Source organism: Salmo trutta, chromosome 21 (genome assembly GCF_901001165.1).
Source record: "Salmo trutta chromosome 21, fSalTru1.1, whole genome shotgun sequence".
Lineage (NCBI taxonomy): Eukaryota > Metazoa > Chordata > Actinopteri > Salmoniformes > Salmonidae > Salmo > Salmo trutta.
Genome location: NC_042977.1, coordinates 10,656,709 through 10,684,708, shown reverse-complemented (window position 1 = coordinate 10,684,708; position 28,000 = coordinate 10,656,709). Strand labels below are relative to the sequence as shown.

Sequence of the window (28,000 nt, the reverse complement as noted above, 5' to 3'; positions counted from 1 at the left end):
TGCGATAGCCAGAAAAGTCATAGTATGTGATGGATTATCGTCAGAAGAAGAATTGTACTTTTTTCACTATTGGATTGATATTTCTGTTAAGTGGCATTGAGTATGGTGAGTTGGTTTCGACTGCCTAAATGTACACATATTTCCACAATGAAACAAAAAATATCTGACTGACTGTCATATGATTTGTATGTTTTTGTCACATTCGAATCTAAAACATGCATAATAAAAACACTAAAATATTGCTTTTTCAAATGGGCTTGTATGGTAAATGAGACATGTCTAATGCGGTCTCTCTCTCTCCCTCTCTCTCTTTCTCCACCCACTCACTCTGTCCCAGCTGTCATCCTCCCTACAATATGGAGGTATCTCCAGATTTTGGAGGCACCTCCATACTTCCTGGGTCTGGGTTTGTCTGCATTCAGTCTGAGTGGGCTGCTGACGGGCCCACTGTTCGGCCTCTGGTCCGACCGGACCCGAACTACAAAGACCATCATCCTCTACTCCAACCTTTTTGAGATTGTTGGTAAGCTTCACAGCTTCAAATTGTTACCAGGCACAGGAACCAGCTGTCGCAAGGCACATGAAGTCTGCATCCCAAGTGGCATCCTATTCCCTACATAGTGCACTACTTTGACCAGTAGTGCATGTAGCGCACCGTATAGGGAATACTGGCCATTTGGGATGCAAACAAAGATTTATTTAACTGAAACAGGAATGATTGACTTGAGAGTCATAAAGAAAAACATTAGATTCCATTCAACCCTCCCAGCTAGCCTGCTGATGTGATGTTGCAGAGAGAGTGAGGAAACGGCAGTCCTTAGAAATGGAAATGCCTGTTATACATTTGATTACAGTAATATGGGCAGACTTGCTTCCAGATTTCGTGGTGTTTATGAAAAAATCTATCCAACCTCCAACTGCAGCAAAGTTGTGATAAAGTAAATATGAATGTGCAAAACCTTACACTCATGGCAACATCAGTAGGCAATTCATTCCTAAGACCAATTAAAAGAGTCCTAAGTGCAAGCCACAGATGATACAACTAATGGTGAAATTACATATTTTATCCCCTAGGTAGCTTCATGTATTTCATGGGATACTCAAAATGGCTGCTGTTGTGCAGTCGGCTTGTAGCAGGTGAGACAAATACAAATTCTGGAGTGTTTGTGGTTTTCTGTTGTTGCACTGTAGGCCTATACCCACTCATTTAAACGCTAAGTGAATTATTTACAATTGTCTGTGTGTGTGTGTGTGTTTGTGTGTGTGAGAAAGTGATAGAGAGAGAGATGGATGGCATTCCAATCTTATGGTCCTGATATTATACAGCCTTTGATTTGGTCACACAATCTAGACCTATTTAATACACGTGTTGATGCCTTCCAGGTATTGGTGCAGGAGCAGGCTCCTCCATCTTTGGCTTCCTCACACGGAGCACCCGGCCAGAGGAACGCGCTGGCGTTTTCGCTGCCATCATGGCATGTCGCCAAGCTGGCCTCCTGATTGGTCAGTCAGTTTTTTTCCTAATATGCCATCATGATCTTATTAGTACTATGGCGCACCGCTGTTTTTACCAGATGTGCATCTCAGTCAAAGTACCTTCCTGTACTACACTAAGCCGCGGGAAGTAAGGGTGCTGATTCAGAAAAATCGGAATAATTTTTAAAATAATAATAATACAAAAAAATGACAAGTATGCACTGTGCCTTTAATAGTCCCTTATTAGCAGATATATCTGTCTGCAGCGCCAGTGCAGGCAGAAAGATTTGTCCAGCCCATAGCCGCATGAAGTAGTTGGAGGTTGGCGGTGCTGTACTACCAACTGAGCCACATCATCAAATCACATCATCACAAGCCACTTGATGTCTCAATGTACTCAATTCATGCATTGTGCATTGCTTTTCTTCATGGTGATGGAAAGTCTGTAGGTACAAACCTAGATGGCCAGTCTATGTACAGTACAGTAATGTACATTTACATTAAGTCATTTGTAAGGATGGAAAATGCAAACTGCACAAAAAGTGGTTGTGGTTCCATGTTATTTGATCAAGGACATTTTTTTATTTGATGTGGATGTTTTGTACCTTTGCCCATAACTTTGCACCTTTTAATGTAAATGTTCCATTAGAATGACAATTGCAGAGAAAGGGACAGGGCAACAATACAACTATTGATGTATTTTATTTAACTAGGCAAGTCAGTTAAGAACAAATTGTTATTTACAATGATGGCCTACCCAGGCCAATTGTGCGCTGCCCTATGGGACTCCCAATCACAGCCAGTTGGGATACAGCCTGGAATTGAACCAGGGTCTGTAGTGACGCCTCTAGCGCTGAGATGCAGTGCTGCGCCACTCAGGAGCGGTCTAAACTATACAACTACCTTTTCTGCCAAAGCTGAGATGCTGAATTGATTTGGTCATTCCCTATACTACAGAAGTCTATATCGGTCCGCTAATATTAGTAAAGGCCCAGTGCACTGCTTTTGTGATAAATACATGTTTTCCAAAAATATATACAGTACCAGTCAAAAGTTTGGACACACCTACTCATTCAAGTTTTTTTCTACATTGTAGAATAATAGTGAAGACATCAAACTATGAAATAACACATACGGAATCATGTATTAACCAAAAACGTGTTAAACAAATCAAAATATATTTTAGATTTTAGATTCTTCAAAGTAGCCACACTCTGCCTTGATGACAGCTTTGCACACTCGTGGCATTCTCTCAACCAGCTTCACCTTGGAATGCTTTTCCAACAGTCTTGAAGGAGTTCCCACATATGCTGAGCACTTGTTGGCTGAATTTCCTTCACTCTGCAGTCCAACTCATCCCAAACCATCACAATTGGGTTGAGGTCGGGTGATTGTGGAGGCCAGGTCATCTGATGCAGCACTCCATCACTCTCCTTCTTGGACAAATAGCCCTTACACAGCCTGGAGGCATGTTGGGTCATTGTTCTGTTGAAAAACAAATGATAGTCCCACTAAGCACAAACCAGATGGTATGGCATATCGCTGCAGAATCCTGTGGTAGCCATGCTGGTTAAGTGTGGCTTGAATTCTAAATTAATCACGAAAAGCACCCCCACACCATAACACCTTCTCCTCCATGCTTCACGGTGGGAACCACACATGCAGAGATCATCCGTCTACCTACTCTGTGTCTTGCAAAGACATGGCGGTTGTAACCAAAAATCTCCAATTTGGACACATCAGACCAAAGGACAGATTTCCACCGTTCCAATGTCCATCGCTCGTGTTTCTTGGCCCAAGCAAGTCTCTTCTTGTTATTGATGTCCTTTAGTAGTGGTTTCTTTGCAGAAATTCTACCACGAAGGCATGATTCACGCAGTCTCCTCTGAACAGTTGATGTTGAGATGTGTCTGTTACTTGAATTCTGTTAAGCATTTATTTGGGCTGCAATTTCTGAGGCTGGTAACTCTAATGAATTTATCCTCTACAGCAGAGGTAACTCCTTTCCTGTGGAGGTCCTCATGAGAGCCAGTTTCATCATAGTGCTTGATGGTTTTTGCGACTGCACTTAAAGAAACTTTCAAAGTTCTGGAAATGTTCTGGATTGACTGACCTTCATGTCTTAAAGTAATGATGGACTGTCGTTTCTCTTTGCGTATTTGAGCTGTTCTTGCCATAATATGGACTTGGTCTTTTACTAAATAGGGATATCTTCTGTATACCACCCTTCCCTTGTCACAACACAACTGATTGGCTCAAACGAATTATGAAGGAAGGAAATTCCACAAATTAACTTTTAACACAACTTTTATTTGAAATGCATTCCAGGTGACTGGTTGAGAGAATGCCAAGAGTGTGCAAAGCTCTACATGATTCCATATGTGTTATTTCATCGTTTTGATATCTTTTCTACATTGTAAAATAATAGTAAATAGTAAAAATAAAGAAAAACCCTTGAATGAGAAGGTGTCCAAACTTTTGACTGGTACTGTATATATTTGGGGCGACAGGTAGCCTAGTGGTTAGAGCGTTGGACTAGTAACCGGAAGGTTGCAAGATCAAATCCCCGAGCTGACAAGGTAAAAATCTTTCATTCTACCCCTGAACAAGGCAGTTAACCCACTGTTCCCAGGCTGTCATTGAAAATAATATTTCTTAACTGACTTGCCTAGTTAAATAAAGGTAAAAGAAAAAAAAGTATTATCATTATTTATTTTCTTGGGGGTGCTTGAGCACCCTCAGCACCACTACTGCCCACGGCTATATTTGGCTCTATATATACTCTTTGTTTTGAAAATGCAGCGGTCTTGTTCAGATCGTTATGGCATTTGCAGTTCTTTATGATAGCCATATTAGCAGCTAATTAGCATTTCATTTTGGGCGGGGCGGTTGGGGGGGTAAATACAGGCAAATATATTGATAAAAGTCATCTTGTCCTAGAAAGATTTACACGGTTATCAAAACATCACGCCAGGGTAAGCGTACATGAAATACACCCCTTATTTTAAATCTTTCTAAAATCCTCTATGGGAAAAGTGAATGGTGGAAAAACAATTGGAACCATTTCCCTGTTTGACCATTAGGTTTTATGGGTATTATGAGTCATACTGTGGTACTCTATGTTAATTTGTTTCGTTCAAACAAAGCATTGGCACACAAGCAAACTAAGAAAACATGTTGTGAAAGGAAGAATACTTTGGAACATTTAAAAACAGGCTAATGCCACGTTCACGTGCTAGTCAAAACTAGGAAACTGACATTTCCAACTTGCTAACTGGTTGAACGCGGAATGTGAATAACTACAACCAGTTAGCTTGTCGGAAATGTCAGTTTCCTAGTTCCGATTAGCACGTGAACGCGGCATTTGCAAGATGATTGTCCCACCTACTTCTATAGGCAGCCATATATGGATGGTAGCATGTATTCACTAACTAGGAACCAAACGAAACCAAACAGAAGAAACTGATGCAAACAAAAGCAGACGGAACAAAACGGAGGGGCATACCTGAATGTGTCCAATGGAAACTCTAATTGTTTATGTTTAAGAAACTACGTAGCCAAAGCACAGATGCACTCATTTGTATAGGCTACATAATACAATGTTACTACACATATTCGTATGTTTTCTATTGTTGAGTTCCAAACAGCTAGATGATTAGAATTCAAGACACAGTATTTGCTCATGAAAAGAAAAAAACAGCGGGTCAATATAATTGGTTTTCATTTTTTGCAAACTTTGGAGAGAATTCATTTTTCCAATGTAAAAATATACTGTAAAACAGAATGCATTATTATCATCAAATGTTTGTCCCTTGCCCTAAAAAAATGAAATCAAGTGGCCCCTATCCCCATTATTCCCCCTTCAGTTCACTGATTAGGTATGGCTCCTGTTCCATCAGGATATCTAAGAACACATCTTTGCCTTTGGACCCAGATGCTTTCAGATGGACATCTAAGAGCTCCCTCATGCTGTTCTGATTGGTTCTTTCAGCCCTCACATCACTGTAGGCATTTACGGTGATGACTCCCCTCTCCAGGAGCCTATCCAAGATGGGTGCCACCTGGCTCGCTCTGTCGATCAGGGCCGTCCGGTGATGGTCCACAAAGTGTTTGTCTGAGGTAGAGATAGGACATGGTTTAGGAATTTTAAAGGTGACGGACTGCAAGGCATACATAATGTATTTGATAGGGGCCTATATCTCTACACTCCTCTTTTAATGGTGCCTGTTTTTGCGTGTGTGTGCGTGTAGGGTGTGCAAATTGGAGGATAGGCCTGATGATGCACTTTTTGTTATTCAGACAGCATTAAATATGGGGAGTGAAAAATGCTGTTGAAGATTTAGAGGAGGGCAGCAGTTTCACCTACCATTTTAATGAAGAAATTAAAAGGAAGGACTTTTGTGATTGTTCATCAAGGTAGAATACTTTACATGTTGAATTTGTCCCTACATAAACCATTACTAATTACAGTAAAACCTACATTTTTAATAACGTATTTGAGACATTAGGCTATATAACACCTGCTTTAGTGTTTACCTTTGATCATGTTATTTGGTCCAGGTGCACTTCCCTTAGCAGCACCCGATGTTACCCAAGATTCTTGAGCTGTAAAATAAGCTTCATGAGACACCACCAATTGAATAGAAATATGAATAATAGGCCTAAAGATACGTGTTTATTGTACAATGTATAAGGCCTATTTTGAGTTGCAAATGTAAATATCCTATAGGCTATCACTCAGCCCAGATGTGCAAAATAGAATGTAAAACGGTCAACTTCCTTAGTTTTACATACGGACATTTTAATGCAATTTAAAAACACGTGTATTATTTATTTAATAAAGTTTTCTTCTAGACTACTTTTGGGTTAACTGAAGTGTTTTTTAAACCTTTCAAAGATATGAAATGACATTTTTTAAATATATATTAAAATGTGCAATGGGCGTATGTTCGATTTACCTTTCTTGAAATCCGTCAGTTCCTTTGCGCCATCATGGCAGTCAATTGCCCTCAATACCTCTATAGCCACATCCAAAGCCCCGTCTTCAGTGAAAGTACGAGTCAGAAGGTCTGCCAAGTCTATTGGGTCCAAATTTTCAACATTGCCCCTGCGAATTTTTGGCTCCTGCTTGCGTTCACAGAGTTTTTGTCTGAACCACTTCAGTTTAGTCATTCCCAAGTCATCAAGGACACCAATTAATGTATCGCCAACGGTTTTCGGCATTTTTTATGCCAAACGGTAATTTACACTAGGTTTCGTGAGATTAAGATACGTATATTCTATTATATGTTGTCTATAGGCTACTGACTGTTTCTCTTCAAGATATGCTACTTCATCGCACCGTAGCACGTCATACGCCAAGGGGTGGTCCATCAACACACTCCATCATAAACAGAAAAACCTCATTCCCATTACATTTTACAAAAAGGTTTTTAATTTCATTTTGATTTGATTTTAACAATGAATTATTAAATTATTTGTATGTATTTTACACTGTTCTTTTTTTATATAGGAATTTATCATTTTAAAATAACAGGCCTACAGAAAATGGAAAATATATATTTTTAAATGTATGTACTGTTTTTATTTACAAACGTCATTTGACAGACAACATTGTCCCCTACAATCCTGTAAATCACACACATTATATTGAACAGAACAAGCATTGTCACTCTTTGCTTTATTTTGTCAGCAATAAAATAGGTAGATAAGTATTTGTATAAAAATAGACCGATCCAAACGTTGATCAGCAGCATGGGTGGTAAATCATACACTAAAACCAAATCAAATGGAACGATACTAGGCTACTGTATGACTTGGTAATAAAAGCGTAACACCAGCGCCACGTAAAGTAGCCAAATGTTGTCAAACGTTGCAGATAGAAATGCCATGAATACATCCGACGTGATACAGACCGCTCAGATGGGAATATATTATTGTCTATCATGTAGAATATGGAATCTGTTCAGCTCTATGCTACATTTCGATTTGTAGCATTCCATATCTGAACGTTTCACTTCAACTGAATTCAACCCAGTATAATCACCATCGAGCTGTACGCCTAAGAGCGCATCCTGTTTAGTCTTAATACCGTAATTTACTTAGGCCCAACGTTCCCTCTAAACTGCGACGTTCCCTCTAAACTGCGCGCGGACGCGTAGTAGCCTGGAGACTGCCATGCAGTAGCCCAGACAGTGGCGGAACTAGAGTTTTATACAGGGGGTGGCCATGGCTACTTCAGGAGGTCCATAGACCATGACAGAAAATTAGTGTGTAACCCTAACCTGGCATCTAAGGGGCATGAATGAATTCGATGATTGCTGATTAGCGGTAGAAGTGATAATTCACTTAACCCGGAATGTGGCAGATAGAGTGGTCCAAAAGGGTTCGTTCACTAGAATTATTTAACCTACTATGAATAGTCAGTGTCTCCACCTCTGCAGCTCAATTTCTTTAATTCTTTCTTTCTTTCCCTCTTTCTTTCTCTCTCTCTCTCTCTCACACACACACACACGCACACACGCACACACACACACACACACACACACACACACACACACACACACACACACACACACACACACACACACACACACACACACACTGGAGAGACTTGGGTCACTCTGTTTTCATGAATATATAATCTGGGTCTAGAAGTGTTGAAGACCCTAAATATTTTCAGAAAATAAAGCTCAAGCACCAAAGAGATAAGATAGCATTTGTGTGTTACATAAATTGCATAGTTTACTTACAAAAAAAAGTACATTTACAAATAAACACCCTGCAATTTGACATACCAGGTATCAAGCAAAAATGGACTTGAAAAATTATAATTTTGGTGCCCATCATTATTACAAACTTACAGTATCATATTTATGCTCATATATATTATTTTAACCTATAGCAAAGAAACGTTTTGGAATTGGCCTAATCAAGACTAAATTAAATCTGTGTGACATGATACCCGTTGAATTTATAATTTTAGAATGTCAGTGTACTAGCTAATACACAATACAGGTTTTAATCATGACCAGAGGGACTGTCTAAGTGCCAAATTATCCTAGGTAGATTTAAAACAGTATAATTCTGCGGTTCTGGTGAGAACTGGCAAAATGTTTCACAAACTCATCCATGTTGAGGGGAGCGTGGCCCTCGACTCAACACTGAGAATTCCGAGGTGACTTCACCTGTCATCAACCATTGTTGTCCTAAGGTGGGTTTTAATCCGTTTTAAAGCTGAGAAGCTTCTCTCGCAAGAAGCACTGCTGACTGGTGTAACAGAAATCTTACAAAGTCGAAATAGCTCATGGAAGTCCTCTTTATAAGGTGTTACAAACACAACAAAGTCAAGGAGAGTAGACAGTCTGTCCCTTCCACTTTTCTCTCTCCTATCAAGAAGCCACTTGGTTTGATGAACCTCATATTTGAGGTTCTCTAAATCTGACTCAAAGGTCTGAGCAAAGACAAACAGATGTTCATCCTTCAAGAATGTTGTACTCTTTGGGTTGAGAGACTGGACCCCTTGCATTATCTTGCAATTCTTCTTTTGAAAACGTCTCTGCAGCTCAAACTGTCAAACACCTGCTAAAAGATCACTTTCACCATCACTTTGGTCACTATTTCTCTGTCCTACAATGCTCATCATCAATGAGTCATTCAATCTTAAGCTTGTTTTAGGCTGTCTTTTACACACTGTTTGTACACTTATTTTGCAGTGCTCTGCAATCTCTTCAACCTCTTTCCAGTTCTCCAAAATAACCCTCACTTCTGTAGTCCTGAAATGTGTCTGTAAGGGCACCTACTAGATCCACAGCCCTTGCTTGGTCAAGAGAGCTTGATTGGAGCATGTCAGAAAGACATTTGGCATCACCAAGCACTTTACAAAAGGTAACCAAAAGCCCTATGAAATGTAAATCTGAGACAGAAGGCCCCTTGCCTCCACTGATCTATCACCACTATTTTCAAGTGTGATATCCTGTAGCACTATCAGAACTGCTGGAAGCCTGTCCCTCAGAGTCCAGACCATGTTTTTCAAGGCAATCAATTATCATTTTTGTGTGACCTGCTGCGTCTAAGCTTTAAGCTGACTGAAAGTGTAAAATGCTTTTGTGGATGGGCCAGTTGTAATAGTACCTCACGCCTAAAGACATTTGTTCTTTTTTCTTTAAATCTTTGGTTTCATCTGCAATTACACTAAAAACTTCACTTGGCTTGTGTACTTGGTGGCTTGTGTACTTAGCATTGCCACATGCATTCATGCTTTTCTCTATGAGAGGGTCATGCTTTGCTATTTCCTCTAAGATTGTCAAAAATGTACCCTTGTTGTGAGAGTCACCAGACTCTCGATGACCCCTCTGCACTATATTTTGAGTGGCAGTTAATAGGAGCACATCTGCAATTGTTTTAATGTAAGTACAGTTTCCCTCCACTTTCTTTTTCCGGTCCTCATTTATGACCTCTAACATTGGTGAGTTGCTGTCAATAGCCCTTTTATGCTGATTCCAAGCATACAGTGAGGGGAAAAAGTATTTGATCCCCTGCTGATTTTGTACATTTGCCCACTGACAAAGAAATGATCAGTCTATAATTTTAATGGTAGGTTTATTTGAACAGTGAGAGACAGAATGACAACAAAAAATTCCAGAAAAACGCATGTCAAAAATGTTATAAAATGATTTGCATTTTAATGAGGATGTGCTCCTCCTTTGACCCCTCTGCAAAACATGACTTAGTACTTGGTGGCAAAACCCTTGTTGGCAATCACAGAGGTCAGACGTTTCTTGTAGTTGGCCACCAGGTTTGCACACATCTCAGGAGGGATTTTGTCCCACTCCTCTTTGCAGATCTTCTCCAAGTCATTAAGGTTTCAAGGCTGACGTTTGGCCTTCAGCTCCCTCCACAGATTTTCAATGGGATTAAGATCTGGAGACTGGCTAGGCCACTCCAGGACCTTAATGTGCTTCTTCTTGAGCCACTCCTTTGTTGCCTTGGCCGTGTGTTTTGGGTCATTGTCATGCTGGAATACCCATCCACGACCCATTTTCAATGCCCTCGCTGAGGGAAGGAGGTTCTCACCCAAGATTTGACGGTACATGGCCCTGTCCATCGTCCCTTTGATGCGGTGAAGTTTTCCTGTCCCCTTAGCAGAAAAATACCCCCAAAGCATAATGTTTCCACCTCCATGTTTGATGGTGGGGATGGTGTTCTTGGGGCCATAGGCAGCATTCCTCCTCCTCCTCCAAACACGGCGAGTTGAGTTGATGCCAAAGAGCTCCATTTTGGTTTCATCTGACCACAACACTTTCACCCAGTTGTCCTCTGAATCATTCAGATGTTCATTGGCGACGGGCATGTATATGTGCTTTCTTGAGCAGGGGGACCTTGCGGGCACTGCAGGATTTCAGTCCTTCACGGCGTAATGTGTTACCAATTGTTTTCTTGGTGACTATGGTCCCAGCTGCCTTGAGATCATTGACAAGATCCTCCTGTGTAGTTCTGGGCTGATTCCTCACCGTTCTCATGATCATTGCAACTCCACGAGGTGAGATCTTGCAGGAAGCCCCAAGACAAGGGAGATTGACAGTTCTTTTGTGTTTCTTCCATTTGTGAATAATCGCACCAAATGTTGTCACCTTCTCACCAAGCTGCTTGGCGATGGTCTTGTATCCCATTCCAGCCTTGTGTAGGTCTACAATCTAGTTAACACTATCAAAGTTTGCCTTTACTGTGGCAATTGTGATCGAATCAACGCAATATTACCCACTTTCAATGCTACTGTAACGACTTCTGCCGAAGTCGGTTCCTCTCCTTGTTCAGGCGGCGTTCGGTGGTCAACGTCACCGGTCTTCTAGCCATCGCCGATCCACCTTTCATTTTCCATTTGTTTTGTCTTGTTTTCCCGCACACCTGGTTTACATTCCCTCATTTTTTGACGTGTATATAACCCTCTGTCCCCCATGTGTGTGTGTGGAATTGTTTGTTTTTACATGTATATTCACGTCAGACTGGTTTGCGCCGGGTTATGTCAACCCGTATTTGTTTAGTGTTCTTAGTGCCGTGTGTTTGTTCGCCGTAATAAAGGGCTCCGTTTGCTACCCAATTCTGCTCTCCTGCGCCCTGACTTCCCTGCAGCCAGTTACTCATACCTTACAGCTACATACCGAAACAAAATGAACTATGCAAGAGATTTTGTTGTAGGCAGAACGCATCTGAGTAGGATTCTATTCAGCAGTGGAAAAAGTACCCAATAGTCATACTTGAGTAAAAGTAAAGATACCTTAATAGAAAATCACTCAAGTAAAAGTGAAAGTCACCTAGTAAAATCCTACCTGAGTAAAAGTAAAAAAGTATTTGGTTTTAAATATACTTAAGTATCAGAATTAAATGTAATTGCTAAAATATACTTAAGTATCAAAAGTAAAAGTACAAATATAAATCATTTCAAATGCCTTATATTAAGCAAACTAGACAGCACGATTTTCTTGTTTTTTAAATTTATGAATAGTCAGGGGCACTCTCCAACACAGACATAATTGACAAAGAAAGCATTTGTGTTTAATGAGTCCGCCAGATCAGATGCAGTAAGGATGACCAGGGATGTTCTCTTTAAGTGCGTGAATTCGGCAATTTTCCTGTCCTGCTAAGCATTCAAAATGTAACGAGTACTTTTGGGTGTCAGAGAAAATGTTTTGAGTAAAAAGTGCATTCTTTTCTTCAGGAATGTACATTTACATTTACATTTAAGTCATTTAGCAGACGCTCTTATCCAGAGCGACTTACAAATTGGTGCATTCACCTTATGATATCCAGTGGAACAACCACTTTACAATAGTGCATCTAAATCTTTTAAGGGGGGGGGGGGGGGTTAGAAGGATTACTTTATCCTATCCTAGGTATTCCTTAAAGAGGTGGGGTTTCAGGTGTCTCCGGAAGGTGGTGATTGACTCCGCTGTCCTGGCGTCGTGAGGGAGCTTGTTCCACCATTGGGGTGCCAGAGCAGCGAACAGTTTTGACTGGGCTGAGCGGGAACTGTGCTTCCTCAGAGGTAGGGAGGCGAGCAGGCCAGAGGTGGATGAACGCAGTGCCCTTGTTTGGGTGTAGGGCCTGATCAGAGCCTGGAGGTATGGAGGTGCCGTTCCCCTCACAGCTCCGTAGGCAAGCACCATGGTCTTGTAGCGGATGCGAGCTTCAACTGGAAGCCAGTGGAGAGAGCGGAGGAGCGGGGTGACGTGAGAGAACTTGGGAAGGTTGAACACCAGACGGGCTGCGGCGTTCTGGATGAGTTGTAGGGGTTTAATGGCACAGGCAGGGAGCCCAGCCAACAGCGAGTTGCAGTAATCCAGACGGGAGATGACAAGTGCCTGGATTAGGACCTGCGCCGCTTCCTGTGTGAGGCAGGGTCGTACTCTGCGAATGTTGTAGAGCATGAACCTACAGGATCGGGTCACCACCTTGATGTTAGCGGAGAACGACAGGGTGTTGTCCAGGGTCACGCCAAGGTTCTTAGCACTCTGGGAGGAGGACACAATGGAGTTGTCAACCCTGATGGCGAGATCATGGAATGGGCAGTCCTTCCCCGGGAGGAAGAGCAGCTCCGTCTTGCCGAGGTTCAGCTTGAGGTGGTGATCCGTCATCCACACTGATATGTCTGCCAGACATGCAGAGATGCGATTCGCCACCTGGTTATCAGAAGGGGGAAAGGAGAAGATTAATTGTGTGTCGTCTGCATAGCAATGATAGGAGAGACCATGTGAGGATATGACAGAGCCAAGTGACTTGGTGTATAGCGAGAATAGGAGAGGGCCTAGAACAGAGCCCTGGGGGACACCAGTGGTGAGAGCACGTGGTGCGGAGATAGATTCTCGCCACGCCACCTGGTAGGAGCGACCTGTCAGGTAGGACGCAATCCAAGCATGGGCCGCGCCGGAGATGCCCAACTCGGAGAGGGTGGAGAGGAGGATCTGATGGTTCACAGTATCAAAGGCAGCAGATAGGTCTAGAAGGATGAGAGCAGAGGAGAGAGAGTTAGCTTTAGCAGTGCGGAGCGCCTCCGTGACACAGAGAAGAGCAGTCTCAGTTGAATGACCAGTCTTGAAACCTGACTGATTTGGATCAAGAAGGTCATTCTGAGAGAGATAGCAGGAGAGCTGGCCAAGGACGGCACGTTCAAGAGTTTTGGAGAGAAAAGAAAGAAGGGATACTGGTCTGTAGTTGTTGACATCAGAGGGATTGAGTGTAGGTTTTTTCAGAAGGGGTGCAACTCTCGCTCTCTTGAAGACGGAAGGGACATAGCCAGCGGTCAAGGATGAGTTGATGAGCGAGGTGAGGTAAGGGAGAAGGTCTCCGGAAATGGTCTGGAGAAGAGAGGAGGGGATAGGGTCAAGCGGGCAGGTTGTTGGGCGGCCGGCCGTCACAAGACGCGAGATTTCATCTGGAGAGAGAGGGGAGAAAGAGGTCAAAGCACAGGGTAGGGCAGTGTGAGCAGGACCAGCGGTATCGTTTGACTTAGCAAACGAGGATCGGATGTCGTCGACCTTCTTTTCAAAATGGTTGACGAAGTCATCCGCAGAGAGGGAGGAGGGGGGGAGGGGGAGGAGGATTCAGGAGGGAGGAGAAGGTGGCAAAGAGCTTCCTAGGGTTAGAGGCAGATGCTTGGAATTTAGAGTGGTAGAAAGTGGCTTTAGCAGCAGAGACAGAAGAGGAAAATGTAGAGAGGAGGGAGTGAAAGGATGCCAGGTCCGCAGGGAGGCGAGTTTTCCTCCATTTCCGCTCGGCTGCCCGGGGCCCTGTTCTGTGAGCTCGCAATGAGTCGTCGAGCCACGGAGCAGGAGGGGAGGACCGAGCCGGCCTGGAGGATAGGGGACATAGAGAGTCAAAGGATGCAGAAAGGGAGGAGAGGAGGGTTGAGGAGGCAGAATCAGGAGATAGGTTGGAGAAGGTTTGAGCAGAGGGAAGAGATGATAGGATGGAAGAGGAGAGAGTAGCGGGGGAGAGAGAGCGAAGGTTGGGACGGCGCAATACCATCCGAGTAGGGGCAGAGTGAGAAGTGTTGGATGAGAGCAAGAGGGAAAAGGATACAAGGTAGTGGTCGGAGACTTGGAGGGGAGTTGCAATGAGATTAGTGGAAGAACAGCATCTAGTAAAGATGAGGTCAAGCGTATTGCCTGCCTTGTGAGTAGGGGGGGAAGGTGAGAGGGTGAGGTCAAAAGAGGAGAGGAGTGGAAAGAAGGAGGCAGAGAGGAATGAGTCAAAGGTAGACATGGGGAGGTTAAAGTCACCCAGAACTGTGAGAGGTGAGCCATCCTCAGGAAAGGAACTTATCAAGGCGTCAAGCTCATTGATGAACTCTCCAAGGGAACCTGGAGGGCGATAAATGATAAGGATAAGGATGTTAAGCTTGAAAGGGCTGGTAACTGTGACAGCATGGAATTCAAAGGAGGCGATAGACAGATGGGTCAGGGAAGAAAGAGAGATGAGGATCCCAGTGCCACCACCCCGCTGACCAGAAGCTCTCGGGGTGTGCGAGAACACGTGGGCAGACGAGGAGAGAGCAGTAGGAGTAGCAGTGTTATCTGTGGTAATCCATGTTTCCGTCAGCTCCAAGAAGTCGAGGGACAGGAGGGTAGCATAGGCTGAGATGAACTCTGCCTTGTTGGCTGCAGACCGGCAGTTCCAGAGGCTGCCGGAGACCTGGAACTCCATGTGGGTCGTGCGCGCTGGGACCACCAGGTTAGAGTGGCAGCGGCCACGCGGTGTGAAGCGTTTGTATGGCCTGTGCAGAGGGGAGAGAACAGGGATAGACAGACACATAGTTGACAGGCTACAGAAGAGGCTACGCTAATGCAAAGAAGATTGGAGTGACAAGTGGACTACACGTCTCGAATGTTCAGAAAGTTAAGCTTACGTTGCAAAAATCTTATTGACTAAAATGATTAAAATGATACAGTACTGCTGGCTGGTGAAGTAGGCTAGCTAGCAGTGGCTGCGTTGTTGACTTTGTTTGAAAGTGTAGCTGGCTAGGTAACCTCGATAGTTTCAGTACTACACCTTATCAGGATACAAAGGCAACTATGTAGCTAGCTAACATAACACTAATCAAGACGTTCCTTTGTAATGTATTTAGTTTCTACAATGCTGCTCGTCGCTAATAAAGTATTTTTACTTAAGTACTTCACACCCCCGATTCTATTGTGCACGACTCAGCCCATACTCTACACAGACCATTGCCATATGTGGATTTCCACCATTTACTTTGAACTGGACTGTGTTTACAGCTGTGTTATTGAGTAGATGCACCTACTTGGAGATCAAAGCAAGAGCTGCGTGGGCACATTTTGTTCATATCCTTTGCTAGTTAGTGAGTTATTAGCCCAGTTATAGATAATTTGTAGTCAGCATTAGACAAGTGATTGCTTCCTACAAGAGCATAAAACATATAGTCATTATTGAAAAGCCAGTCAGGTAAAGAGCTTTTTTGTCTTAAAGGGGCAGTGTTATATTTTGAGACATGCCTTAATAAGCTAAGTAGCCAATAGGCAGAGGGTAGCTTAATTTGTCTGATTCTCTGTAATAATGGTATGGGAATAATAATGCATTTTATTTTGTGAAGTGGTTTCTTGCATGAAACAATACAACAACAATTTCAGTCACCTCCTTGTCTGGAGGACAAGTGGGTAAACAGATTAATGTCAAGCCTGCATGTTTTTTCAAAAGTGTCATGGAATTTAGGCCTACGTCGAACACCACACATTGGCTGCTGCTGAAGGCTGAATGAAAGAACAGCTATTTCCATGTTAAAATAGCCTACTTGGCCACTGTTAAAACTGTAACTTAAAGCGGGTACAGCCTCAGTGTTCACAGTAAAAGCGAGCTGGAAGTTGCACAGAATTTTCAGAACTTCAATTTTGCGCTCAGCAGACCTGAAATTTGCTCAGTGCCCCAAACAATTTGAGGGAACATTGCTTAGGCCTATATTTCAATACTTATATAGGCTACTGTATCAATCAATCAATCATCACACAGCATAGCATTTCAGTTTTAAAATAAAATATCAAAGCTACCATTGAATAACTCCCGTAAACAATAAATAGGCCTAAACCGTTCCATTTCGGAAATTGCATTCACGAATGAATGCAACTGTTTTTAGTCTTTGCTGTAATAAAGGCTTTAAAAAAAAACCGTTACAATAATTATAATTTATTTAGTGTTGTTTACTTTGTTCCAAACGCATAGCTGCAGGAGGTAGTTTAGGGGTGGGGGTGCTGCGATTTGGGGGAATGCAGTTTTTAGTTTTTTTTGACAGCACTGAAGATGTCTATATTGGTCCACTAATACAGGACTAGTAAAGGCCCAGTGCACAAATTTTGTGAAAAAAAATGTCATTATATGTATTTGAGTGTTTACCAGCATTTGTAACTTGAGTCTCTTATCTGTACAAAACAGTTAATATGATAATACTTGTGGAAAATAAAAACACTTGCTTGATATATGCTTTCCAGTTTTTTGGAATACGTTGCAAATGCAATGTATTTTTATGTGAAAACTTTAATGGTCTATTCATTCCTTTTCCATTTTAGTAGACACTGTTATCCAGAGCAGTAGTGAGTGCATACATGTTCATACTGGTCCCCTGTGGGAATTGAACCCACAACTCTACCATTGCAAGCACCATGCTTTTTTGGATTTACAAACTACAGGCCACTAAATACCCGGGTTTGAATGAAGATATGGATTTCTCACCCTTCCTGTAGGGTTGTGATGGGTACATTTGCTGTCATCTAGTGGATATCTTTGCTCAATTGCCCTCAGCTATGTTTAGACTCTTGTTGTTCATGTTTTGCTGTGTTCTAGTGTACTATGGAATGTATTGCTTTCTTATTCTTGACACTTCGCCCAGACATATTTAAGGTTAGAACTACCTTTCTAAGTGTTCTGATACTTCTAGTTTGGAGTTACATTTTTATGATAACATAGCTACAGCATTTCACTTTAAAGTGTGTATACTATTGCTTACTAGGTGTGTCCAATCAATTTTAACCACTCCCCCTTCTAATTAGGGTTAATTGGAAAAGCTGTTAAACAGAGAACATTGTATTATTTCTTTGTACACCCTGATGAAGGCCATGCAGCCGAAACGCGTCGGTTTTTTAAAAACATTGTTTCTATTGAACATGCCATACTAATAAAGGCATTTTAATCAATTATATGAAGAGTGCCTTGGTCCTCCTTTCTTTTTGAAGACCAACTCAACCCTTTTACCAAAGAGCACCTTCTGTCTACCAACATTTACTATTGTGTACCTTAGTAGCGCTTCCCTTCCTCCTCTTTCTACCATGCGCTACTAACTGAGCTACGTCATCACAAACCACTTGATTTCTCAATGTACTCAATTACTGCATTGTGAACGTCTAGGTAAAAACCTAAATTACCAGCCTATGTACAATACAGTAATGTACATTTACATTAAGTGGTTTGTAATACTGCACAAAATGTGGTTGTTTTCCATGTTATTTGATCAAGAAAAATATTTAATTTGATTCGGATGTTTTCTGTCTTTGCCCATAACTTTGCATCTTTTGATGTAAATGTTTGAGGACAGGGTTTTGTTCTTTCTGCATCCCATTAGAATGACAATCGAAGAGAAAGAGAGAGGACAATTCCAACTATTGAATCCTGCGAGATACTGTTCTTATTTATACAACTACCTTTTTTCCAAAATGGAGATGCTGAAAATACTGCTAATACTAGGCACAGTGCACTACTGTTGTGAAATTTTTTTTTTGTATTATTATTATTTCAAAAATATATTCAGATTTTTCAGGGGGTTTTTCAGCACCCCTACATTTACATTTTAGTCATTTAGCAGACGCTCTTATCCAGAGCGACTTACAGTAGTGAATGCAGACATTTCATACATTTTTTTCTCCGTACTGGTCCCCCGTGGCTATGGTCCCGAACACCCCCCACCCCCTTTACCGATAAAAATTTATAGCACCCCCACCCCCAAACTGCTCCTACAACAAAAACATGTGTATCTTAAGTTTAGGTAGTGCCTCCCTGTTTTTTTTGTCTGTTTTCTTCTGTTTGATGCCTAATTAATACGACCCTCCATTTTGCAGGGCCAGCATTCAATCTGTTCCTGAGGCTGTGCGACTTCCAGCTGGGGCCGTTTGTGGTGAACAACTACACCTCTCCAGGGGTAAACACCCAGCATCCAGACAATCTATCCTCTCCGGTTCTCCCTCTACAGCTCTATGCTTCATGAATACTAAACCACAAACATCCGTTTAGCTCCCATGCATGTACCTTCAATCTCCTGTTCAGAGTTAGCGGGTACATTAACACTATAGCCTGTACAGTATGATTTTATTGACCTTGCATTCGGAAAGTATAAATAAATAAGGTATTATTATTATTTAAAAACCTGTTTTAACTTTGTCGTTATTAGGTATTGTGTGTAGATTGATGGGGAAAAAATGAAAATGTGGAAAAAGTCAAGGGGTCTGAATACTTTCTGAATGCACTGTATTTATAAATACTTCATCAAACCAATAGAAACCTAAGAAAACATTATAAAACATTTCTTAAACACTGCACCCTCAACACACAAACATTAAAATGCTGGCATAAAAATATTTTACTCTACCATCTCAACCATCTTGCACCCCTACACCCTCTCCTCCCCTCCTCTCCCTCTTCCAGATCTTCATGTGTCTGATGTGGATCCTGCTCCAGTTTGTGGTGCTGGCCCTGTACTGGGACATACCACCTATCAGCTCCGGAGAGGAGGGTATCGCTGTGGGAGAGATCGAAGAGGAGGTGCCGCTGGTAAGGGCAGAGGAGACACTGGAGACCTACGGCACTGTCTGGGACGACCAGATAGAGACAACCCTTTCCTCAGAGATCCACCCTTTCCAGGACCCTTCACAGTGCCCTCCCTCGCCACCTTCCTCTACCTCTTCCTCGTCCCCTCCTTCGACTATCTCAAACCCCCTCACAATTTTCAGTGCTAGTCGAGGTGAGTGGAGAGATCGAAAACAGCACTACAGAATCAGACTATTATTTTAGGGATACTATATCTTAATGTGTTGAAAACGTTTTTATCATGTGTTAGTCATTGTTGTGTGTGTTGTTATTGTAAGTAATTGATTAAACATGCTGTGATAAAACAATTTCCCAAGTTGGGATTAATAAAGTAACACTCTACTCTCTCTCTCTACTCTACTCTTTAGACATGTATATTGATAGTTTCTCACCATCTTGTCTGTTGAGTTGTTACTGTCTATTAGTGCATGTTAAATGTCTCCTGTATGGATTCAGTCTCTCAAGTATCTTTTATGTGCCAGCTTGTGTTTGTGTGTGTATGTCAGATCACTCGTATTGAGTCTCTTTCTGTGTGTGTAGATTTTTGGAAGGAGAAGGTGGTATGTATGTTGGACATCCTCTTTAATTGCCTCTATGCCTGTGTTGAGTTTTGTGGGCAAAAGGGAGACTAAATTCTAAATGCTGCAAACATTCTTTGTCATTGATTTTGCCTGTCTGTAGCACATTCTGGAATGGGTTTGAGGGTGATGGAAGGAGAGTTGTGAATGTAAAGCCTATCGACTTTGTATGTGGTAAATATTCTCATTCACTAGTTCGTTAGTTTCCAAGATGGCGTAGCAGTCGGACGTGTGTTTGTCTTGTCTTGTCCTGCATAAATAGTCGGTTTCTTCATTTTTCGTATATATTTTAATCTCACTTTCCATCTACGAACTGAATATACTTTCCTGCAAACCACCTCACCCAATGTGGTACGGATCTGCTATTTTTATACTTTATAACTGGAACCCCCATCAGAAGCTAGCCAGCTAACTAGCTACTAGCTAGTAGTCAGTTAGCCACTGCTAGTGGTCTTCACCGTAAGCTCGGACACCAGCCAGTTTTAGCTCAGTCAATACCTGCCAGTCTACACAGCGCGATATCAACCCAGAGCATATCGGACAGCTTTTCTCTACCATATCACCGGATTCCTGCCACAAGCTTTGGACCATTACACTGGATCATCGCAGCTAGCTAGCTGCAACCGAGTGGCTATTGCTGGCTAACGCCTTTGTCCCGAAGCAAGCACCAGCTAGCCTCGAGCTAGGCCCATCTCCCGGCTAGCCGAAGAGGTATACCAGCTAATTCTTGGGCTACAATACCTCTTTGCCAATTGGCCTGGACCCTTTATTGCCGACACGGAGCCCCGCTGATCCATCACGACTGGTCTGCCGACGTAATCATCCGATGTGATTTCAACAGGATTTTCCGTTGCATTGTCGCTAAAGACCCATCTGCTAATCCCGGCTTGCTTGCTTTCTGAACGCCATGTCTCCTGCTCGTAGTAGTAGCGTGGTAGCGACTACCGACCGGCTCCCCGACTCACCTATTGCTGCTCATTGGACCCTATGATCACTCGGCTACACATGCCTCTCCCTAATGTCAGTATGTCTTGTCTACTGCTGTTTCGGTTAGTTATTATTGTTTTATGTGAGCGAGCCCCCAGTCCTGCTCAACATGCCTTAGACAGCTCTTTTGTCCCACCCCCCACACATGTGGAGACCTCACCTGGCTTAACTGGTGCCTCCAGAGACACAACCTCTCTCATCGTCACTCAATGCCTAGGTTTACCTCCACTGTACTCACATCCTACCATACCCTTGTATGCACATTATGCCCTGAATCTATTCTACCACGCCCAGAAATCTGCTTCTTTTATTCTCTGTTCCCAACGCACTAGACGACCAGTTCTTATAGCCTTTAGCCGTACCTTTATCCTACTACTCCTCTGTTCCTCTGGTGATGTAGAGGTTAACCCAGGCCCTGTAGTCCCCAGCACTATACCTATTCCCCAGGCGCTCTCATTTGTTGACTTCTGTAACCGTAAAAGTCTTGGTTGCATGCATGTTAACATCAGAAGCCTCCTCCCTAAGTTTGTTTTAATCACTGCTTTAGCACACTCCACCAACCCTCGTGTCCTTGCCGTGTCTGAATCCTGGCTTAGGAAGCCCACCAAAAATTCTGAAATTTCCATCCCCACTACAACATTTTCTGACAAGGTAGAAATGCCAAAGGGGGCGGAGTTGCAATCTACTGCAGAGATAGCCTGCAGAGTTCTGTCACACTATCCAGGTCTGTGCCCAAACAGTTCGAGCTTCTACTTTTAAAAATCCACCTTTCCAGAAATAAGTCTCTCACTGTTGCCGCTTGTTATAGACCCCCCTCAGCCCCCAGCTGTGCCCTGGACACCATATGTGAATTGATTCCCCCCCATCAATCTTCAGAGTTCGTACTGTTAGGTGACCTAAACTGGGATAAGCTTAACACCCCAGCCGTCCTACAATCTAAGCTAGATGCCCTCAATCTCACACAAATTATCAAGGAACCTACCAGGTACAACCCTAAATCCGTAAACATGGGCACCCTCATTGATATAGGACCATGCCTCAGGACTACCTGGCTTGATGACTCCTTGCTGTCCCCAGTTCACCTGGTTGTGCTGCTGCTCCAGTTCCAACTGTTCTGCCTGCAGCTATGGAACCCTGACCTGTTCACCGGACGTGCTACCTGTCCCAGACCTGTTGTCCCAGACCTGCTGGAACCCTGACCTATTCACCGGACGTGCTACCTGTCCCAGACCTGCTGTTTTCAACTCTCTAGAGACAGCAGGAGCGGTAGAGATACTCTCAAAGATCGGCTATGAAAAAGCCAACTGACACTTACTCTTGTCTTACTGACTTGTTGCACCCTCGACAACTACTATGATTATTATTATTTGACAATGCTGGTCATTTATGAACATTTGAACATCTAGGCCATGTGCTGTTATAATCTCCACCCGGCACAGCCAGAAGAGGACTGGCCACCCCTCATAGCCTGGTTCCTCTCTAGGTTTCTTCCTAGGTTTTGGCCTTTCTAGGGAGTTTTTCCTAGCCACCCTGCTTCTACACCTGCATTGCTTGCTGTTTGGGGTTTTAGGCTGGGTTTCTGTACAGCACTTTGTGATATCAGCTGATGTAAGAAGGGCTATATAAATACATTTGATTTGATTTGATTTGATATAATCCTGACCAACTTGCCCTCTAAATACACCTCTGCTGTCTTCAACCAGGATCTCAGCGATCACTGCCTCATTGCCTGCGTCCGTAATGGGTCCGCGGTCAAACGACCACCCCTCGTCACTGTCAAACGCTCCCTAAAACACTTCAGCGAGCAGGTCTTTCTAATTGACCTGGCCCGGGTATCCTGGAAGGATATTGACCTCATTCCATCAGTAGAGGGTGCCTGGTTGTTCTTTAAATAAGCATGCCCCATTCAAAAAATGTAGAACTAAGAACAGATATAGCTTTTGGTTCACTCCAGATTTGACTGCCCTTGAACAGCACAAAAACATCCTGTGGCGGACTGCATTAACATCGAACAGCCCCCACGATATGCAACCTTTCAGGGAAGCCAGGAACCAATATACACAGTCAGTTAGGAAAGCTAAGGCTAGCTTTTTCAAACAGAAATTTGCATCCTGTAGCACTAATTCCAAAAAGTTTTGGGACACTGTAAAGTCCATGTAGAATAAGAGCACCTCCTCCCAGCTGCCCACTGCACTGAGGCTAGGAAACACTGTCACCACCGATAAATCTACGATAATCAAGAATTTCAATAAGCATTTTTCTACGGCTGGCCATGCTTTCCACCTGGCTACCCCTACCCAAGCCAACAGCTCTGCAGCCCCTGCAGCAACTTGCCCAAGCCCCCCCCCCTCTTCTCCTTCACCCAAATCCAGATAGCTGATGTTCTGAAAGAGCTGCAAAATCTGGATCCCTACAAATCAGCTGGGCTAGACAATCCGGACCCTCTCTTTCTAAAATTATCTGTCGAAATTGATGCAACCCCTATTACTAGCCTGTTCAACCTCTCTTTCGTATCGTCTGAGATCCCCAAAGATTAGAAAATTGCCACGGTCATCCCCCTCTTCAAAGGGGGAGACACTCTAGACCCAAACTGTTATAGACCTATATCCATCCTGCCCTGCCTTTCTAAAGTCTTCGAAAGCCAAGTTAACAAACAGATCACTGACCATTTCAAATCCCACGTACCTTCTCCGCTATGCAATCTGGTTTCCGAGCTGGTCATGGGTGCACCTCAGCCACGCTCAAGGTCCTAAACGATTTCATAACCGCCATCGATAAAAGACAGTACTGTGCAGCTGTCTTCATCGACCTGGCCAAGGCTTTCGACTCTGTCAATCACCGCATTCTTATCGGCAGACTCAATAGCCTTGGCTTCTCAAATGACTGCCTCAACTGGTTCACCAACTACTTCTCAGATAGAGTTCAGTATGTCAAATCGGATGGCCTGTTGTCCGGACCTCTGGCAGTCTCTATGGGGGTGCGACAGGGTTCAATTCTTGGGCCGACTCTCTTCTCTGTATACATTAATGATGTCGCTCTTGCTGCTGGGGATTCTCTGATCCATCTCTACGCAGACGACACCATTCTGTATACATCTGGCACTACTTTGGACACTGTGTTAACAAACCTCCAAACGAGCTTCAATGCCATTCAACACTCCTTCCATGGCCTCCAACTGCTTTTAAATACTAGTAAAACTAAATGCATGCTCTTCAACTGATTGCTTCCCGCACCTGCCCGCCCGACTAGCATCACTACTCTGGACGGTTCTGACTTAGAATATGTGGACAACTACAAATACCTAGGTGTCTGGTTAGACTGCAAACTCTCCTTCCAGACTCATATTAAGCATCCCCAATCCAAAATTAAATGTAGAATCGGCTTCCTATTTCGCAACAAAGCCTCCTTCACTCATGCTACCAAACATACCCTCGTAAAACTGACTATGCTACCGATCCTTGACTTCGGAGATGTCATTTACAAAATAGCCTCCAACACTCTACTAGAGCAAACTGGATGTAGTCTATCACAGTGCCATCCGTTTTGTCACCAAAGCCCCATCCATATACTACCCACCACTGCGACTTGTATGTTCTCATTGGCTGGCACTGGCTACATATTCATCGCCAAACCCACTGGCTCCAGGTCATCTATAAGTCTTTGCTAGGTAAAGCCCCACCTTATCTCAGCTCACTGGTCACCATAGCAACACCCACCCGTAGCACGCGCTCCAGCAGGTATATTTCACTGGTCATCCCCAAAGCCAACACCTCCTTTGGCCACCTTTCCGAATTGCAAAAATCACTGAAGCTGGAGACTATTATCTCCCTCTCTAACTTTAAGCATCAGCGGTCAGAGCAGCTTACCGATCACTGTACCTGTACACTGCCCATCTGTAAATAGCCCACTCAACTACCTCATCCCCATATTGTTATTTATAAATGTTTTGCTCTTTTGCAACCCAGTATCTCTACTTGCACATCATCATCTGCACATCTATCACTCCAGTGTTAATGCTAAATTGTCGTTATTTCGCCACTATGGCCTATTTATTGCCTTACCTCCCTAATCTTACTACATTTGCACACACTTTACATAGATTTTTCTATTGTGTTATTGACTGTACGTTTGTTTATCCCATGTGTAACTCTGTGTTGTTTTTGTCGCACTGCTTTGCTTTATCTTGGCCAGGTTGCAGTTGCAAATGAGAACTTGTTCTCAACTGGCCTACCTGGTTAAATAAAGCTTAAATAAAATGTCAAAAAATTCAGGGGTTTTCCAGCTTCGTCGAGTTTTCGAGGAAGGTTGAAGTATGCCTGCATATGTGGTGAACATTTTTATGGATTCTCTTACCTCTCTCTCTCTGTTTCAGTAGAGTTTCTGAGGGAGGAGGTGGTGGTGCTCCTCACTGCTCAGTTCATCACCCTCTTCAACCAGACAGCACTGGAGGTAAGAGCTTCTGCAGCAACAGCCTAAACAAGGACGCCATCTTTTTTGTTGTTGCATCGTAACCACATCATATGCCTAACCCTAACCGTGTTTCAAGACCTGAAAGCTCTTTTTCATGTTCATACGTTTTCACAATTTAATTTTGACGTTACATCTTGTTCATAGAGTGGGAACTGGGAACTCTTTCCCATTAAGAGGTAAACAAAAACTGATGTAATTTCCTGTCTTCCTCTCTCTCCCTAGAGCATGGTGACTACCCTGACATAGTGATGTCATTTCTCATGTCCCCCTTCCCCTTCCTCTCTAGACCATGGTGACCCCTCTGACCCAGCGTTCCTTTGGCTTCGGAGAGCTTGCCAACAGCCTGATGTACAGCCTGTGTGGCGTTGAGGTGATCCTGGGCTTCTTCTTGGTGCGCTGGCTGAGTCGCCAGGTGGAAGACCGCGTGGTGCTGGCCGTGGGGTTGGTCATCTGCAGTGTAGCCTGCGTCTGGTGCCTCATCTTCCTGGCCAACCCCCAGGGTGAGTGGGTGGGAGTAGGGTGAACCTAATGGCTGATCTTGGGTCAGTTTAGCATTTTCCCCACTAAAAGTTAAGGTTAGGATTGGGGGAGGGGAAGCTGATCCTAGATCTGTACCCAGGGTGGGTGTGAGACTCCTGGGGTGGATAGGGTGGCGAGGTGACTATGAAGATGTTAATGATAGATCTGTAAGTGATATACAACCCACCACTCGGTGGGTTGTATATCACACATATATACAATATAAGCAAGCAGACACACACAAACACGCACGCACGCACACACATACACCTCTTTTCCCAGAGAGAGTTGTAGTAGTAGAATTTCAACCATTTCACCAACAATCATCCATCTGACCGAGGTTGTGTCTCTTTCTGTGTCCAGGTGGGTACTCCTGGGAATTGGCAACGTTCATCATCGGAGTGTTCCTGCAGCTGCTCGGGCTTCCCTTCGTGGCCGTGTCCCAGGTGTCCCTCTTCTCCAAAGTCACCGCAGAGAAAACACAAGGTGGGTGTCTGACTTACATCACCGCCATTTGACTCATGGCATAGCAGTTTGATAGCGTATCACTCCAGTTGGGTCAGCGAATGTGACAATTGCATGTATTGGTTCATTGAGCTGGACTCACCGTAGTGCTGATTTACGATGACGTTTAGAAATGTTATTTCTGGAAGGAATACAAATATTAATATTAAAGACTGATTTAAGTAAAATAATGAAATATTTTAGCTTTGGTTTTGTTTTCTTTCCTTCTGAAAATGAAATGTTCTAACAACGCACTTGTGTGAAGGTTGAGTTAATCTTAGTCAATCAGGCTCTTTGACTCACCCCCCCTAGGCAATGAGGCTTTGACTCATGGCAATGCTGAGAATGCTTAGGGGAATGATCATTAACTATCACTAAATGGCCATTTGTTTTACAGGAAGGAGAGGTCATTAATCACTAAAATTAATGGGATTGTCTTTGTGTTTGTGTGTGTGTTCCTGGTGGTGTCTAGGGTTCAGTCAAGGCGTGAGGCGCTCTGTTGGGGGGCTGGCTACTATCCTGGGGCCTCTCTGGGCTGGAGGACTAACCGGTAACTTGTACCTGATGCTTGGAATGATGCTGGCTCTTCTCCTCATGATCACAGTGAGTAGTCACAGTGTGTGCGTCTATTCAAACCCACGATACAGTTAAAGAAGTTACGATCTATCAATCTATGAACTTCATTCACTAGGATTTAGCACCTCACTACTTTTTCAAGTGGCGCACGTTAGCCACATTTGATGATGCTTTTTGTGGCTGGCATGTACACTTTTACAATTTAACATTGGATTGTTATTTCCAGGTGATGCTGATACTATCCTATGATCGCCTTGTTGAACCCAAAGTAGTGCAGCACGCCCAGAGCTCAGACAATGGAGAATAGACAAGGGTCATGTTCAGTAGGGAGAAAATGTTTTGAAATGGGGAGGCAATGACCTGAACTTGTCCGATTATAACACAGCTTCTGGGTTTCCGTTGCAACACATTTTGCTACGGTATGCACTACTGAACAGGTCCCTGCTGTCAACTTGAATGACAACTGAAGCCCTAATAAAGGTCAAAGGTGAGGTGATGTGACACATACAGTATGTCTCCCAACTACTATGAGAAGGTCAATGAATGCACATTACAATAAAGGTGGTGTGTGTCTAAACTCTGCAATGCAGAAGAGATCCAACCAATGACCTATAGGCTTATGCAACCCACTTTAAAGCTCTGTGGAGTCTATTTTACGTTCACACTTTATTTGGATAGTCCAGTCATACTATCAACAAACTATCTGTTGATAAGCAACTTTTTTTATTTTTTTATTTCACCTTTATTTAACCAGGTAGGCTAGTTGAGAACAAGTTCTCATTTGCAACTGTGACCTGGCCAAGATAAAGCAAAGCAGTTCGACACATACAACAACACAGAGTTACACATGGAATAAACAAACATACAATCAATAATACAGTAGAAAAATCAGCAGGGGATCAAATACTTTTTTCCCTCACTGTATGAGGTAGGATAAGAGAGGTAAGGCAATAAATACTGCTTGCTAAGGTTACGGTTACACATGGAATAAACAAACAGTAAAATAAAAATTATAGACTGATCATTTC

The 28,000-nt window shown here is 43.2% G+C and overlaps 2 protein-coding genes across 3 annotated transcripts; one reads left to right on the top strand and one right to left on the bottom strand.

Annotated features, from left to right (window-relative positions):
- Positions 1–148: 148 nt before the first annotated feature.
- Positions 149–27,644, top strand: mfsd8l2 (major facilitator superfamily domain containing 8-like 2). The gene is made up of 10 exons (XM_029706161.1): positions 149–523; positions 1,075–1,137; positions 1,384–1,503; positions 18,594–18,673; positions 19,177–19,492; positions 25,276–25,352; positions 25,660–25,873; positions 26,256–26,378; positions 26,869–26,999; positions 27,199–27,644. Exons 1-10 carry the CDS (start codon positions 262–264, stop codon positions 27,277–27,279), a joined length of 1,467 nt encoding a protein of 488 aa, XP_029562021.1. The 5' UTR covers positions 149–261; the 3' UTR covers positions 27,280–27,644.
- LOC115156654 (apoptosis-associated speck-like protein containing a CARD) lies at positions 4,540–6,843 on the bottom strand. Of its 2 annotated transcripts, none has more exons than XM_029704179.1 (3): positions 6,435–6,843; positions 6,013–6,093; positions 4,540–5,590 (listed from the first exon to the last, which is right to left on the bottom strand). In XM_029704179.1, the coding sequence occupies exons 1-3, from the start codon at positions 6,697–6,699 to the stop codon at positions 5,328–5,330; spliced, it is 609 nt and encodes a 202-aa protein (XP_029560039.1). In that variant the 5' UTR covers positions 6,700–6,843; the 3' UTR covers positions 4,540–5,327. The 2 variants fall into 2 exon arrangements, with proteins under 2 accessions (XP_029560039.1, XP_029560040.1); XM_029704180.1 differs by having other exon boundaries at positions 6,013–6,081; positions 6,435–6,840.
- Positions 27,645–28,000: the final 356 nt, after the last annotated feature.

Excerpts from the sequence above, each read along its gene's own strand:
- mfsd8l2 (XM_029706161.1), top strand. The coding sequence starts at position 262 with ATGGTAAATGAGACATGTCTAATGCGGTCTCTCTCTCTCCCTCTCTCT. Across the intron at positions 19,493-25,275 it reads AATTTTCAGTGCTAGTCGAG|TAGAGTTTCTGAGGGAGGAG; the intron begins GTGAGTGGAGAG and ends TCTCTGTTTCAG. Across the intron at positions 25,353-25,659 it reads TCAACCAGACAGCACTGGAG|ACCATGGTGACCCCTCTGAC; the intron begins GTAAGAGCTTCT and ends CTTCCTCTCTAG.
- LOC115156654 (XM_029704179.1), bottom strand. The coding sequence starts at position 6,699 with ATGCCGAAAACCGTTGGCGATACATTAATTGGTGTCCTTGATGACTTG. Across the intron at positions 6,094-6,434 it reads ACTGACGGATTTCAAGAAAG|CTTATTTTACAGCTCAAGAA; the intron begins GTAAATCGAACA and ends TGTCTCATGAAG. Across the intron at positions 5,591-6,012 it reads ACCAAATAACATGATCAAAG|ACAAACACTTTGTGGACCAT; the intron begins GTAAACACTAAA and ends TCTCTACCTCAG.